The sequence below is a fragment of the Physeter macrocephalus genome, chromosome 14 (genome assembly GCF_002837175.3).
Source record: "Physeter macrocephalus isolate SW-GA chromosome 14, ASM283717v5, whole genome shotgun sequence".
Lineage (NCBI taxonomy): Eukaryota > Metazoa > Chordata > Mammalia > Artiodactyla > Physeteridae > Physeter > Physeter macrocephalus.
This window is the reverse complement of record NC_041227.1, coordinates 100,142,963-100,158,239: the sequence shown is the minus strand read 5'-3', so window position 1 is coordinate 100,158,239 and position 15,277 is coordinate 100,142,963. Positions and strand designations below refer to the sequence as shown.

At 43.6% G+C, this 15,277-nt stretch overlaps 1 protein-coding gene across 5 annotated transcripts in view; it reads right to left on the bottom strand.

The window, feature by feature from the left end:
* The window catches only part of ACACA (acetyl-CoA carboxylase alpha), a 243,169-nt gene that overhangs the window by 24,633 nt on the left and 203,259 nt on the right, over positions 1-15,277 (bottom strand). For all 5 annotated transcript variants that reach the window (XM_055090971.1, XM_055090969.1, XM_055090970.1 and 2 more), the window contains 5 exons: positions 13,413-13,509; positions 10,181-10,277; positions 8,820-8,955; positions 1,895-2,072; positions 51-163 (listed from right to left, as the gene is read on the bottom strand). In XM_055090971.1, the coding sequence (XP_054946946.1) occupies positions 51-163; positions 1,895-2,072; positions 8,820-8,955; positions 10,181-10,277; positions 13,413-13,509 (621 nt within the window). The remainder of the gene's footprint in view (positions 1-50; positions 164-1,894; positions 2,073-8,819; positions 8,956-10,180; positions 10,278-13,412; positions 13,510-15,277) is intronic.

Here is a 15,277-nt window from a genome sequence, read left to right as displayed (position 1 = left end):
CAAATCAGCTGAACGGCTCATTGATTTGCCAGGAGGACAAGCAGACATACCCAATCGCTCAGCCAAGTGGATGTAGACGGGGTCCACCCGACGCATGGTTTTCACCAGATCCTTTCTGCGGAATTTGATTTCTACTGTCCCTTCTGGCTCCAGAACTGATCCCCTGGATCACAGAGAAAGGAAAGGAAACAAAACGAAACAGAAATAGAGGTACTTTAAAGGAAGGAGACAACAGAATGAGGCCAGTTACAATCTGTGGACCAGGAAATAGCTTCATTATGGTTTTGCCCACCCACGGTTCACAGAGGGAACCCCAAGGAGAGAAGCAGACATCAGAGAAGAGTCTAAGTGGGGTATGAGAAAGGCCTGGCAAAAAGCAATTAAAATAATTCTTATTACAACATCAGTCTACTTCCAACTCAAAGGGAGAAGAATACAGATTCCACCACCTACAGCTGATAAGGGTAACAGGAATCACATTTTGCAGAAAAAAAAAAAAAAAAAGTTGATGTAGCTGCAGTGGCAGAGGAACAGTCTCCATCACTCAGGCCATGCAATGAGGGGGTGGCGGGGTGCTGACTGGTCCTACACACGGACGGCACCCTGCTGCTATGGAAATGACATAGGTTCCGGGGTCACTTCTAGTGCATACTAATGATGTTCTATTACCAGGAACTTTACCCTAAACACCTTTTTTTAAAAAAAGACTTTCTACATTAAAAAAAAAAATACAGCTCATGCTTACTCTGTGCGTGGCACTGTTCTAAGGTCAATGTAAAAATCTTTATGACAATCCCACGCCCAGTCTATATCCACTATGAGGTACCGTACTATTATCCCCATTTCATAGAGGAGGAAACTAAGGTACGGGATGTTAGGAAACTTGTCCAAGGCTAACAAGTGACAGAGCTGGATTTAAAACCATACAGTCTTGTTCTAAAGTCTGCAGAGGACTTGTCTCCCATTTGATATCAGATCAGGAGTTAAGTTAGCACTTAAAAGTAAGCCCCTAAGTATAGAACGCTAGCCTAGTGATTTGACAATAAAACCACTGGACTCTCTTAAGCAGTTTTTGAAATAAGAGGCTGAAATTTTTGGGAAAAGAGAGACATAGGTGCTCTAATAAAATGACTGGATGTAGGAACTGGCATGGAAAATGTCAAGGAGATATGATGTGAGATTTACAAAAGGGTTGAAAGCAGATTATGAAAGGAAGCTGGATTTGATCTGTTTTACTTAAGTGTTGCAGGGGCCAATGCCTAACAGAAGCTTGGGATTTTCTCTTGCAGTTCTCTTTGTGCTGCAAACACTGTGTTCTCCAGGCCTCCCTGAATACCAGAGTGAGGCACTGCGCTGTGGGAGAGAAGCTCTGGTTGAAACCACAGAATGCAGGTGCCGTGGTGCACCTCGATGGCCACCCAGGTCGTTCCACAGACAAGGAGAAGCAACCCAGGGAGAGCAAGGACCGCTCCAAGTTCCTCACTAGTCAGCGGCAGGGCCTGGGGAAGCCCCCAGAACTCCAGACTAACAACTCGGTCCTTCCGCTCCACCTCGCTTTAAGCTCCCTCCGCCACATACCTAAGAAAGAGATGATGAATAGGTATATCTGAACAACATACAGGAGAGGGTCTCTCAGAGTGTGGGGGTGCCTGGATAGAGGACTTCATGGTAAAAGAATCTGGGGTGGGGATTACACCGGGAAAGCCTGACTCCAGCCTGGTTCCCTTCTCATGCTGGTGGATGCTTTCTAGAAAGCCTATTTTTCTGACCTTGGAGCCCTCTGGGGATACACAGATTCAAATAAAGGTCCCTTGGTTATAATGCGCTCCAGGAGGAAACCAACAGCTAGAGGATCCCCCAGAGGCAGCGAGTGGAAACGAGGAAGAAGCACTACCTGCTTTCTCGGTCAGCATACATCTCCATGTGCCGCGGGTTGATGGTGGGGTCAATCACGACCCAGGAGCCACCCCGGAGCTCCGCCTGTGGAGGAATGTAAACCATCACAGGCTGCGAGCACTCCCGTAAGCCATCCACGATGTAGGCGCCAAACTTCAGCACTTGGTCGTACATATCTGTGGAGAATGAGACAAATTAGAAACCATGAAGCAGTGCTTCCGAACATTGCTCACATCATGACACACAGAGGAATAAGGCTGCTCATGGCCAGAGGTGACAGGTTTGGGGGTGCAGCTGCCCCAGGTCCCGTTTGGCCACGCTGAAGACTAAAGCAATTGGTGTCTCCATCTCTATTCTATTTAAGACTCCAGGGGATCTTCAAAAGTAGGACAGAAGTGCATTGCCTTTCACCAGATTCAGGGTGCAGGCCCTATGGACTGCATATCCATTTTACATCCTCCCTGAATTTCTGTACTCAGGTTTCACCACATTAATTCACACTTGCTCTACAAATGTTGAGTATTTTTCATGTCAATATGTGATCTCTCTCACTACATTAAGTTTCTGAAGGAACTATTCAAGCTCTTTTCAATTCTTCTCATGATACTTAGCATATGATAAGCCCTTAAAATGCACAGCTAATGGAAATGCATCCTTCAAAAATTTTATCTTCAAAAACTGCATCTTTCATCTTTGCATCCCCAGGGTCCTGTCCAGTGCCTAGAACATAGTTAGTGCTCAGTAAGTGTCTGCTGAATAAATGAGTGAGCACACACATGCTTTGTAAAGAACACAGTGAGAAAGAAAAAATTAATTCTTTATCAGTTGCATTTTATCAGGGTACCAATGAGAAAAAAATTTAAGTGCATATGTATTTATTGGAACTATCACACAGCCACATAAAAAGAGGAGCCACCTCTTTCTTCTGATAAAAAGTAGGCTTTGTAATCCCCCCAAGGTCAGAAGCAGCCTGAAGAAAAGGGACCCTTGGTGCATAAATAGTCAGTCCTTGGAAAGCAGGATCAGTTATTTATTTCCCAATAATTTATGACTTCTTCCCATTTCCTAGCTCACTGAAGTCTAAACCCTGCTGAAGTTTTAGGTTTATGATTCCAGATGTTTAATGAGTATTGCAGTGGAAGCACAATGGATCCTTTTGAAACACCAAATAAAAGGTTCAACTGAGTTCAAACTTTCCTAACAAAGAGAGGATCTCAATTTGGAATAAATCAATCTGGAAACCCAAAGCAAAGAAGCATTTTTCAGGAACTTAAGAGCAAACCAAATAGAAATTGCTTTCACTGTAGTTACTGGCAAATTAAACCTCTACCTTCTCCAAAGTAAAAAATGGCTCTCTCTATAGAAACCATGGGTGAGCACAGTTCTCTGCAAGGCCTACGCCTTTCTCCATTGCTCCAACCTGGCTGGCTGGTCTGTGAAGGAATTCCAAAAACTCAGAAGTTGCCCCAGGAAAAACTCCCTACTCTATGTAGAATGTGAATGGTCACACACTCTGTATATATGATCAGAACAAAGACATTTACTCCTTTGGGAGGAAAGCAAAGACCAAAAAAATTTACTGCTAATTACACAACTGCTGTATGAAGAGCAGGAAATAAAGGACTTTAAGCGCTTTACGCTAATTCCGTGGTTATGAAAATAATTGCTCAGTTCAAATTATTTTAACTAAATTAATTCTTTAGTGGATATTTCAACCAGTGCGACATAATAAAATAATTGTGTAATTAGCAGTACATTTTTCAGTGCTGCCAAGAGTACAGTCTCAGAATGAGTAACAGGAAGGAGTGGCTCTCAACCATATCATGTGCGGAGAAGAAATGGGAGATGGAGATAAAAGGAGAAAGTGAAACAACAGCAAATGGCACCCAAAACGTCATTCTATGTGAAAAAAAAAGTAAGTTAAGAGGTAAATGACAGCGTTTCCAGCCTCTTCACTCACTTCTGTTTGTTAAAGACATGTCTACATCAAAATCCAACTCTGTACTATGATGAACAGACCCAGCTCCCAAAAACGGAGAGGACTTTATTCAAAATGTACTTCCATGTATTTAATTAAAACAAAACAAAACAAAACAAACTTGATTTCATAGTATAAGCAAATTGTTTGGGATAAAGTTGAGTATGTGTGCATTTTATTTTTGTGAAATGGACTTTGGTCCCTCTTCATCTTCATGGCTAGCTTACTGTATACGAGGGAGCATGATTACATACACACACACACATACGCACACACACGTAAATCATTTAATCATCAGAAAACTCTTCTTTTTCTCATACCCAAGTGACAGGTGAGTAAACTGAGGCTTAAGTGAGTAAGTGGCAGAGTTGAGACTTTGAACCCAGATCTTTTTGTCTCTTAAGTCCACATTCTGCTACTTCATTCTTAACCCATCCCTCTTAAGGCGAGGAAAGAACATGAGGCTGAAGTAATCTGCTTTCCAGCATCTGATACAAGGGCTCAGTAAAATAAAAGCCAGAAAAGAGACTTGAATAATCGAGTTTTTCTAAATTTTGCCTGGATTTTTGGTATGTTCAGAGATATCAGAACTTGTACTAGCAGCTCTGTGAAGGGCATGGATCCGACTGCCAAACAATTATCTTCAGGCCCCAAGACTGTGAGTAGAAAAGGGGCATCAAGCTTCATTGAAGCGGACAAGCTTGGGACTTGAAAAAAATGCCTCCATCTAACCTGGAACATCAACACCCCACTATCCAAATCATCAAAACACTCCAAAAGCAACAAAGGCTATTAAAATATAAACAAACACACAAATTCTACAATCAACACGCTTGTACTGATTCACAGCTGCCCCAGACCACACATTCCTGAAAGACAGGTTGAAGCGCTTGGCAACAATCTGACACACATTTGTTTGAAATCCCTTCATATTTAAGAGACAGAGCAAAAGCATAGCCAAGAGCAGCAGGGGAAGGGGGATCCCCAAGGGTTTAGGCTAGACATCAGTCTAGGGAACTGTAAAGCTATGCATATGCTGACTGTCAATTCTCAGGCCCTGAGAAATGCGATGGGAATGGAAAATACTGAAAGGTTCTTCCTTGGAGAGGGGGGAGCCTGCAGCTTTCTAAGCATTCTGAGCAAAGCACATCTGCATGAACGGTGAACACATAGCCTTTCCAGCCTGTTCTTAGCACCCAGGCGCCAACCCTGCCTGGAGCCTTCATTGTTACACAACACGGACACACCACAGCAGCCGCATGTACCAAACAAGGGAGCAGGGCGGTAGGGTGTTTCCACAGTGCTCCGCTCTCTCAAAACTGGAACAGATCTTATTGGCTTGAGGCGAGATTATCTGTTAGAAGCTGAAGGTAAACATCAGGCATACACAAGCTGCATACACATAATGTCTCTCATGAGTTCATTATGGCCGGCTGACACTGTATTTCAACATCCAAGTAATCAGAGACTTTATAATAGACTTTCATTCCAGTTAAAGTTTTCAATAAATGTTTTTTATTGTTATTTATAACCTGTCCCAGGAAAAAATAATAAGTATAACATGAAAAGCCAACTGAGAGTGACCCTGTAGCACCAGCAGTGAGGCAGCTTAATATCACTGGGATTTGCATCCTATCAAGCTATTCATGCTGAGGCTGGGACCCTGGTGCTAATTTCTAGTAAATTTCATGCTTGATGTCTCCCTGTTGTGGGTCATTGCCGGTTCGTCTAAATAAACTGCTTCCAAATGGCTCTTCCATCTAAATATTCAGCCAGTTTTTATAATTTAATTTTGCATTATGCTGAATAGCCTTCCGGCCAGATAGAGCTCATTGGAAAAAAAAGCACCAATACCATCTTGACATGCTTTTATTTATTTATTTATTTATATTTTTACTGCTTGAATTAGACCTCCTAGGCCGACTAGTAAAGAGGTTTTTTTCCCCCCTCCACTAATGTCAATTTTCAGCATAGCAAGAGCTGTCTCTAATCTTTTCCTACTCATTACACACAATTTTGGAGTCATTTTACCCACAGTGCAGTCGGCTCCTGGCTGTGTGTTTGTGTGCACTCAGGGATGGCATAATTGTTTATTTTCCCTCCCTGCATAATCCCCAGCCAGTATTGAAACCAAAACTGCAAACATCTCCCCAAGGGATATGGAATGACTCTCAGCTTTGGTCCCTTTACATGAGATAATACATAGAAAACATCCTGGCCTACATGTAAATATGAAAGGGGGGTGTTCCTCCCCTCCTACTTTCACACTGATCTCCATCTTCCCCAAAGCTTATTTGTCTTAAGTGATGTGTAAAAGGATGCAGCAGCACCAAAATTCAGAAAACAGAGCTGGTCCTGCTCCACACCAGGCCAATAACTCATTTTTGATTAGGGACGGTGGGGCGGGAGGGGCGTGGGGATGGGGAGTTACTATTTAATGGGTATAGACTTTATGTCGAGGATGATGAAAAAGTTTTGGGTACAGACAGTAGTGATGGTTACACAACACTGTGAATGTATTTAATGCTGATGAGTTGTACACTTACAAATGGTTAATAGGATAAATATTATGTTATGTATATTTTACAACTAAAAACCCATAACTCACTTCTGAGCTCTTGCAGTTTCCTGTCACAATAACCCCAAAGCAGAGGGGCAGTAGGTGGATAATTACTTTCTCAGGAACCTAGATATTCTATTCTTGGGATATTCTAGTAGATCTGGTTCTGGCCCTAGGCTCTAAATTGTGCTACAGGAAATAAGACAGATCTGTGTTCTCATTTTTTAGCTAAATGATCTTGGGAAATTTACTTAACCTAAGTCTCAATTTATGCAAATTGTGGATAATAATATAACTTACCCCTTAGAGGTGCTTGTTGTGATGATTATGTAAGATAATGCATGTAAAATGGTTAGTGCAGTTTCTGGTGAAAAGACCTCAACGAATCTTAATTGTTGATGCTCTTATGGTTATAGGGCGGGCAGCCAATCTGGGCCTGAGCCAAAATATGTCGCAGAATTAAAGCTTCCCCTACAAGCGGCACATCGCAAACTTTTGAGCTCTAAATTCGTTAGGACAAAATAGCCAGGCTGACGTCTCCTAAGTAATGTCAGGATGAGTGAATTCTCAACGGCTCCCCAGAAGAGAGGTAACGAAGGAGTAATAGCATTGCATTCTCTCCCAAGTCTTAATGTAAATCTTACAGCCAGGGAATTTGGGATCAAGTGAAATCTGATGCTAAATGAATCTCATATACATAAATGAAAGGGATTTCAGCCACCGCCCCCCGCCCCCGCCGCCCCCATATAGTATCATCCTCTTTTGAACACTATGGTATTTTGTTTTTACCTTATACATTATGGGTTTAACTTTCTGCACAAGACATTCTTCTTGACTCCTTCAGGCTTCAAGACTCTTTTCTGACTTATTTTTGTCTTCTGTGAAATAGCTAGCTAGCATAGCTCCTTGCACATAGGAACTCAATAAAAATGTGTAGGATTGGCTTGTTTAACCTATACTCTCAATATCTCATGGTATTTCCACTGATTTAATATCTTGGTCAAAAAGTAATTCACCTGGAATAGCTTAGGAAAGTATACAAACACTAATTTGCATGTACAGTCCACGTCTCCCCAAAGAAAATGCAAAATGTGGTAGTTCTCCAGGAAATATAGACAAAGGGGACCTTTTCAACTAAAACAAAAAACAAAAAAAATCGCCCTACTCATCTACATTTGGGCAGGGAGGCTGGCCATACAGGCAGGGGTTTTCTTAGCGTTGGCATAAGGCTCTAACCTCTCTCCACGCACAGCTGATAACCTATAAAAGGGTAACTTCCCCAGGCTTTTCCTCCCTCAAAGCTAGAGATGCTCCTGCCCCAAGCTACTTCTGGGTGCCTTACTGAGAGTTCATCCTTTCACATTTTACATGTCCTACCTCTGATCACTCTGTTCACTCCAGCAGTATCAACTCCTCCCTCCGCCTATTCCCCTAATCCATTCTAGAGTTTTCCCTGAGGAATAAAGTCGACACTTATCAGCATACTCACCCCCTCCCGGCATATGGTCTCTGGCCTCCACATGGCCATGAATCTCTGGCCACTGGAGAGAAAGGTTCACGACGCTTGAGAGGTAGTGTGTGTTTCCCTGAACCACTCACACGGAGGATTCTCAGTAACTGGCAGTTCTGGCACAGAGCAGAGCCTTTATAATAATGGTCTAATATGCTGGGGCCACAGGCCCAGGGCAGTTGTTGGATAATAATAAAACATATTACAGGGCTTCCCTGGTGGCACAGTGGTTGAGAGTCCACCTGTCGATGCAGGGGACATGGGTTCGTGCCCCGGTCCGGGAGGATCCCACATGCCACGGAGAGGCTGGGCCCGTGAGCCATGGCCGCTGAGCCTGCGCGTCCGGAGCCTGTGCTCCGCAACGGGAGAGGCCACAACAGTGAGAGGCCCGCGTACCGCAAAAAAAAAAACACAAAACAACATATCACAAACTGCCACAAAGGGAAAGCCTCTGGTATAGAATTTGTTCGTTTTCTTCTGGTGACGGCTAATTTCAATATCTATCTTGGTCATCATAGAGCATTAAGGACGAACATCAACAAAGCGTATGCCCAGAAAAGAAGTACAGAGACTAGCACAATTGTATTTCCCCAGGACCATCAGAACAGTCCATCACTAACCTGTGAAAGCTAAATCAGCAGTCCACCTAGATAACGCCTAGACAGCTCTGAAATTTTGTATGGAATTGTAAAAATCGAATTTTCCCATTCAAGTTACAACTCAGAAGATATCTCAGAGGGAGCATAATCGCCCAAAAACCTAGGCTGATGTGCTATCAGGACACTCATATAAACCCAATATAAACCCTTCCTCCCCCCGCTGCAGTGTTCAAGGGAATCAGTGATGCCCCTCCAGCCCTGGGCCAGGCCAGTCACCTTTCATCCCACCAGAGAAGCCTCTCCAGTTGGCAAAGACCATCAGAGGCAGCCCTTCACGGTTGAAGTCCTTGATAGCCTGATAGGTCTTAAACGCAGAATCTGGGAACCAAACCTGGCCAGCCTGCTGGATTATCTATTAGGAAAAGCCAAAGAAGAAGACACAATTAACAACACAGTTTGAAGGGGAATCTCTCCAGGGAGAATAAAGTTTTACTGTTAAAAACTCAAAATCAAACCAAACCAAAGTTGTTGTTCATCAAGAAGATCATCCTTGAAATAAAAAAGAAGAAAGGATCCAGGCTCTTTGACTTTGTTAAATACTCCTCTTCCTAAGTCTTGATTCCACCACCCACCCCTCCTTAGTCCAAAGGGGGAAACCTTACTGCTTCCAAAGGAAGGATGCAGCCTGAGGCATCCTCCTTCTAGGCTTCCCAGGGCAACTTTAAGTGACTCGACCACACAGCTCCAAGCAAGCCCCCTGGTCAGAGTCTCCATGTGCTCTCACCTCTGTGCCTGGTACAGCTTCCCTGTACTGTGCTTAGTCAGCAGTGCTTGAGGTAGCCCTGCTGCATAAGCTCCTCTCGTCTCCCCGGCCCCTGTCAGGCTGTGAAGACGTAATCCACCCTTTTGAAAAGGATGGGACTTCCCTGGTGGCACAGTGGTTAAGAATCCGCCTGCCAGTGCAGGGGACAAGGGTTCGAGCCCTGGTCTGGGAAGATCCCACATGCCGCGGAGCAACTAAGCCCGTGCGCCACAACTACTGAGCCTGCGCTCTAGAGCCCACGAGCCACAGCTACTGGAGCCAGCATGCCACGACTACTGAAGCCCATGCGCCTAGAGCCCATGCTCCGCAACAAGAGAAGCCACTGCAAGGAGAAGCCCGCACCCTGCAACTAGAGAAAAGCCCACACGCAGCAACGAAAACCCAATACAGCCAAAAAGAAAAAAAGAAAAAAGAAGGATGGGCTGTGGCTTTCACATTTGGTGTCGGGGCAGACTTCCTTATTAATTCCAGTAGGAGCTCTTCCACGAGTGCTTGGAGAACCCGGACCAGTGGGGCCCTCAGCATCATCTCAGCTGCCTTTCTAGAAGACCACATACCCAACAAAAGAAGACTGTTTTCTAGCAACAACAAGACCACTGTAAAGGCCCATTTAATTTTTCAGGCAGAATTTAGCTTGCGGTCCATTTCGAGTCATCTTAAAAGTGAGCTCGTGATGGTCTGAAATCATTCAAGGCTGCTGGCTGCCCTTTCCTCTAAAACTAGTGGTTTGCAATGCTCCCAATATATCCATGGCTCTGCGGAGGCGGAACCACAGCTCCAAGCATGGGCGCTCAGGGTACTTGAGGTGACCTACCTTGGCTTCAGAATCCAGGTTTGCAGGATCAGCTGGGATACTTAGTTCCACGGTTCGGGTTTCCACGGCAACTACTCCCACGGGTATTCCTCCTAGCCTGATAAAAAATGAGCCACGTAAGAACCCAATGTATGTCTACGTTACAGCTAGTCATTTATTTTCCAATCCTACATCAAAACATTGATGGAGGGGGATGTGGAAACAAATATAGGGTCGGGGGAAATCTGACTTTTCTGGGGGTAAAATGTTACTCTACAGATTTGGTAAATTTGGTAAATATGGAGGGAAACTGCATATTTACCAAGTATGATTGGTAAATCATAACTGGTAACCGATTCTGCCCTCAGAATCACTCCTATTCCCCACCACAGGATAAATTCAAACCAAGGGTTGTACCAGGGGAGCCTCTGCATTTAGACTCAACAGCCTAGTACGTGTATGAGATCTTGTACACACACAAACGAACACACACACACCATCACTGTGATTGCCAAGTGAAATTTCTCAGTTCACCGTACAGCATGTCTTTGGTGAAGATGAAGGGGAACAGTCTGAAAGATAGTAGGAACCTGAAACTGCATTGCTGGAACAGACCTGTAGTTTTCTATAGAGTATTGATAACGTGGTTCCTGGTAAGATCTGAGGGTACAGTAGGTCTTACCATTGCGTGTGTGGATGGGGAGTGTGCAGGTGTGTTATGGGGATGATGAAAAACATGTGCCAAGTGTAGGGAGGTGGTTGAACAAGCCCTTAACTTTCTCTTCCGCTGGAAAAGAGCAGTGGGACAGGGTTAACCTTCAGAAGTCATCTTGGTTGAATAGGTGATCTATATTGGAAGGATACATTTAATCTCCAAGCTCTGTTAATTAAAAAAACTGTTCAGGAGCTCAAAGCCTCTGCATCTGTACTCCATGATACCCTCCCACACTTGGTCCTCATAAAGATTTCCTAGTAAAAATCAGGAGGAGAGTGAGAAAGTGAGTGTGAGCGAGCCTGCAAGGTACAGGGTGAGTCCTCACTCTGGAAAATGTGATTCAATCTTTACCTTTTCAGCCGCATTCCTTGGGGTTGGGGCTGGAACGGGTTATAGTCTCTCATTCCCCACAGCATCTCCATAACAAACTTTTCCATGAAGGATGGTCTTTGGTTGTTACATTGGCTACTGGAAATGGATCCTTGTCATCACAAGATGCCTGACAGGGGCCTGAGTGGTGGGTCCCCACCCACCCCCTTGTCACTTGCCTGCACTGAATCAGAATCAAAAGCCCTCTAGACAATCAGACAACGAGCAGAAGGTACACAGGAGGGTTTAGAAATATTTCTGTTCACAATGATTAACAATCCAACTGGAAACTTGTAATTGCAAAAGCCACCCTAAATCGGTAACTTATAACTTATATATTAGGGCCCATGTGACCTAATAAAGAACATCTTTATCCGAGTATTACAGTTATTTATTGAACTTGAAAAAGCTCAGAATAACTTCTGTTTTCTATTATACTACATATAAATTTTATCAGGCTAGCACATGAAGATGCTACATCTTGTTTTATAGTGTGTCCCTGGACAAGGTGCCATGGAATAATAAAAGACAATTTACAGCCAATAGCACACATATTCCAAACATACATACCAAAGATGAGTTTTGGCAGCACTTACAGTAACAATCCCAGAAGAATACATTTATATTTATTTCTCGAAATGCCATTGCTTTTGAAAGAAGCTAGCTCCATTTGTGTTTTATATACTTGTGAGCATGTGTATGTGTTTGGAGTAAGAAGCCCAGAACTCATCAGATGGAAAGAAAGAAAGAAGTCAGAGTGAGTGTCGCAATAAACAATGGCAGAGCTAACCAAAGCCAAGCTTAACTGATCTTGCTCACAGAACAGTCCCTGTTCCTCCAATCATAAGTGTAAAGCATTATTCTCCTATTTCCCATGGGAGGATCTTAAAGACCTTAACAAAGGTCTGGCTTTCTGAGGCTTAAAATCGGTCATGTTTTTTAAGGATGGGAAAACTGAAGCAGAATGGATAAGAGACACAGTCTCAAAAAAGTTGGTTGTAGTGTCCTGTGAAGACTCTCTCAAACAAACCAGTAGGTCCTGAGTGGGGGGCTCTCTCCCCAGTGGGAGTTCTGCCAGGCACAAAGAATAACCCTCACTGGGACTCGGAAGCCTGCGGTACGGCAGAAGCCTGGGAGGCTGGAGAAGATGGGAGCTGGTCCCTGGGAGTCTCGGTCCAGGCAGACTCCAGGCTGAGTCTTACTCACAGCCCCAGCGCCTGGTGGGATTTGCCATCTGACGGCTCCTCGTCACTGGCAGCACAAGGCGTGCTGACCTGCTGGACGGAGAGCACCACAAAGCCTAGAATTCTTTTCGAGGCTGGAATCTAAATCTCAACCCAGTGTGGCATGTTTGAGAATCTTGGGCAGGTGCCACTTTTTACCAGGATAAGGAAACCTGATTGCCCCCGAGAGGAAGGTGAGCTCCAGATGTGGGTCCCCGGGGCGGCAAGTCTCCGAGGTGCAGAGCCAGATTAAGATCAGCCTCAGCAGGCGCTCGTTATGGAGAGCCTGGCAGATTATTTCGTGCAGAGCTCGCTGTTGAGTGAAGCACTTCTTAGAGTGGGTATTAAAATTTAATAGAAACTTCAATTTCCCACTTGAAAAAAATAGAGGTATCCCTGCAACCTATTCCAGCTTATTTTATCCACTCCTGTTTCAGGTAAATTTTTTTTTTTTTTTTTTTTTTGCAATTCAAATCTGATGATAAGCCAGTACAGTGCATTTGTTACTTGAATAATCTCAATGCCATGAAGGAACTTCTTCCGGTTACACAGATCTTTTGGGTGGGTTACAGAGAGAAGTAGATGAGTCTGATTCACTGGCCATCTACTCCTGAAAGAACATGGTCTTTGGGGGATAGAGTGGGGGTCACTGGTGAGCTATGGCTATTGTGGTTGGGCTGTACAGCCCCAGAGAGCTTTTCTTTCGGTATTATGAAAAGGGAATGTTGTCAAAACCAGACTTCAGATTAAACGCATCATTAGAGTGACACGCTAAATGACCACTGGGAACCAGTGCTCCAGTTATGCTGCCTTGGGCATGACTATAATACAGTATTCTGAGAAAGTTTAGACAAAGAGAACATTATTGGTAAAAACCTATACAGCCCTTTCTTTTCTTGTTTTTAGTTGGGAGGAAAAAGAGCTTCCAAAACAAAAGAGCTCTTACCTGGCTCTGCCAACTGCCACAGTCTGTGCCCAGGGCTGCATGATCTCTGAGAAAGAGCCATAGTCAAAAAATCCACTCAACCACTGACCTTTCTGGGCTACAGAAGGGAAAGAAAGAAAACAGAAAATTAAAATGGTCAATTCATTCAAAATACACTGGAATTGGCAAATTGAAGGTTGGATTTGGGGGGTTATTTGTTTTTAAACGTATTATAATAGATGGAAACATTAGGCAGCTGAATGTTCATCTGCCTTCAGACCTCATCACCTATTTCATTTGCTAGTCTGAATAAAAAGAATCATTTATCAGCAAAAGCATCATTTATTGTTAAACGATGGGGTTCAGCTAGCAGAGAGAGTTTGCGTCTTTCAAATAAATAACCTGGCTTTTTTCAAAACACCACAAACATTTGTCAAAAGGCAGCCAAGTCATTAAAGATGTTTTCAAGATGTGTATTTCTATTTTAAAACTTAGCTTACAATTTTGTTTGATTCCAATGATTTTCTTTTAATGGAAGGCTGAAGACAGCCAAATGATAAGTATTAATGATCAGATGAGGACCCAAATTTGAGGAAAAGAAAAGGGACTTAGCTTCTCTGCTAGAAAAGCAACAAGATACATCCGCTTTATTTACTGCTCACAAAGTATAATCTTACTACAAGAAAGGGCCATGCCTGTATACTCTTGATAGGTATCAAAAATATAATGGTTCAGATGAACACACTTAATGTCATTAACCTCCTTTGTGCCTAGAATTTCCTTCACTGGCAAGACACATAAACTTTCAACATCTTAGTTTAAGATAAACAACTTCTGTTCCACAGGTATCCATGTTTGACCAAGGCCCCATAAAAGCTTCTGCAAATAACTGTTTCCTGGCTGCCCTCTGGGCTCGTAGTTTCTCAGCAAGTCTTCTAATTTGAACACGGCCCTCCGCCCCCTAAAAACTCAAGCCCAAAACCAATTAAAAGTGGAGATCCGAGCAAGCTAACCTCTGCTGACTTAAACAGGATGGAGAGTGTTTTATCAAGACTCAACTTGTAATTACTGTGTTCTACATTCCTTGCCTCTATGGCCCCAGTGTAAAATGTGATCATCCATTTCAAAATTATCTCTCTATCATGAGCCCAAAGCCGATGGTTTAGATTCTGGTCTCGTGTTGGGCATCAGTTTGAAGAATATCACAGCACTATCTCCTCTAATAAATGACTTTAACTTTTCACCTAGAAGATATCTGCTTTAACTTATCACAGGGAATCATCTGCTTTCTTTAACGCTTCCACTAAATTAAAATCTGAAGTCACTCGATTTGGGAGCGAGTGTTAGCTGCACAAGAGACAGCAGGATGAATTACTAGGGAGTCGATGAAAAAATATTATCCAAAACCCAGAAAACTTAGTTTATCACAAATTCATTTTATTCTGTGGATCTCATTAATAATAGCCAGGATAATGCCCATCTACACACACACACACACACACACACACACACACACACACACACCTGTTCACCCCATGAAAGAGGGCTCAAATTTTGATGAACGTTCTAAACCAAACTTCTAAGTGCATCAGGATATTGAAATTTTAACTTTATATGCTTGGATCATTTGATGGTTCTTACTTCAATAGTAATGATTTGGAACTACAGAATTCATTTCAAAATGGAAATTGTTTTTCTTTAAAACCCCTCCTGTCGGGCTTCCCTGGTGGCGCAGTGGTTGCGCGTCCGCCTGCCGGTGCAGGGGAACCGGGTTCGCGCCCCGGTCTGGGAAGATCCCACATGCCGCGGAGCGGCTGGGCCCGTGAGCCATGGCCGCTGGGCCTGCGCGTCCGGAGCCTGTGCTCCGCAACGGGAGAGGCCACGAC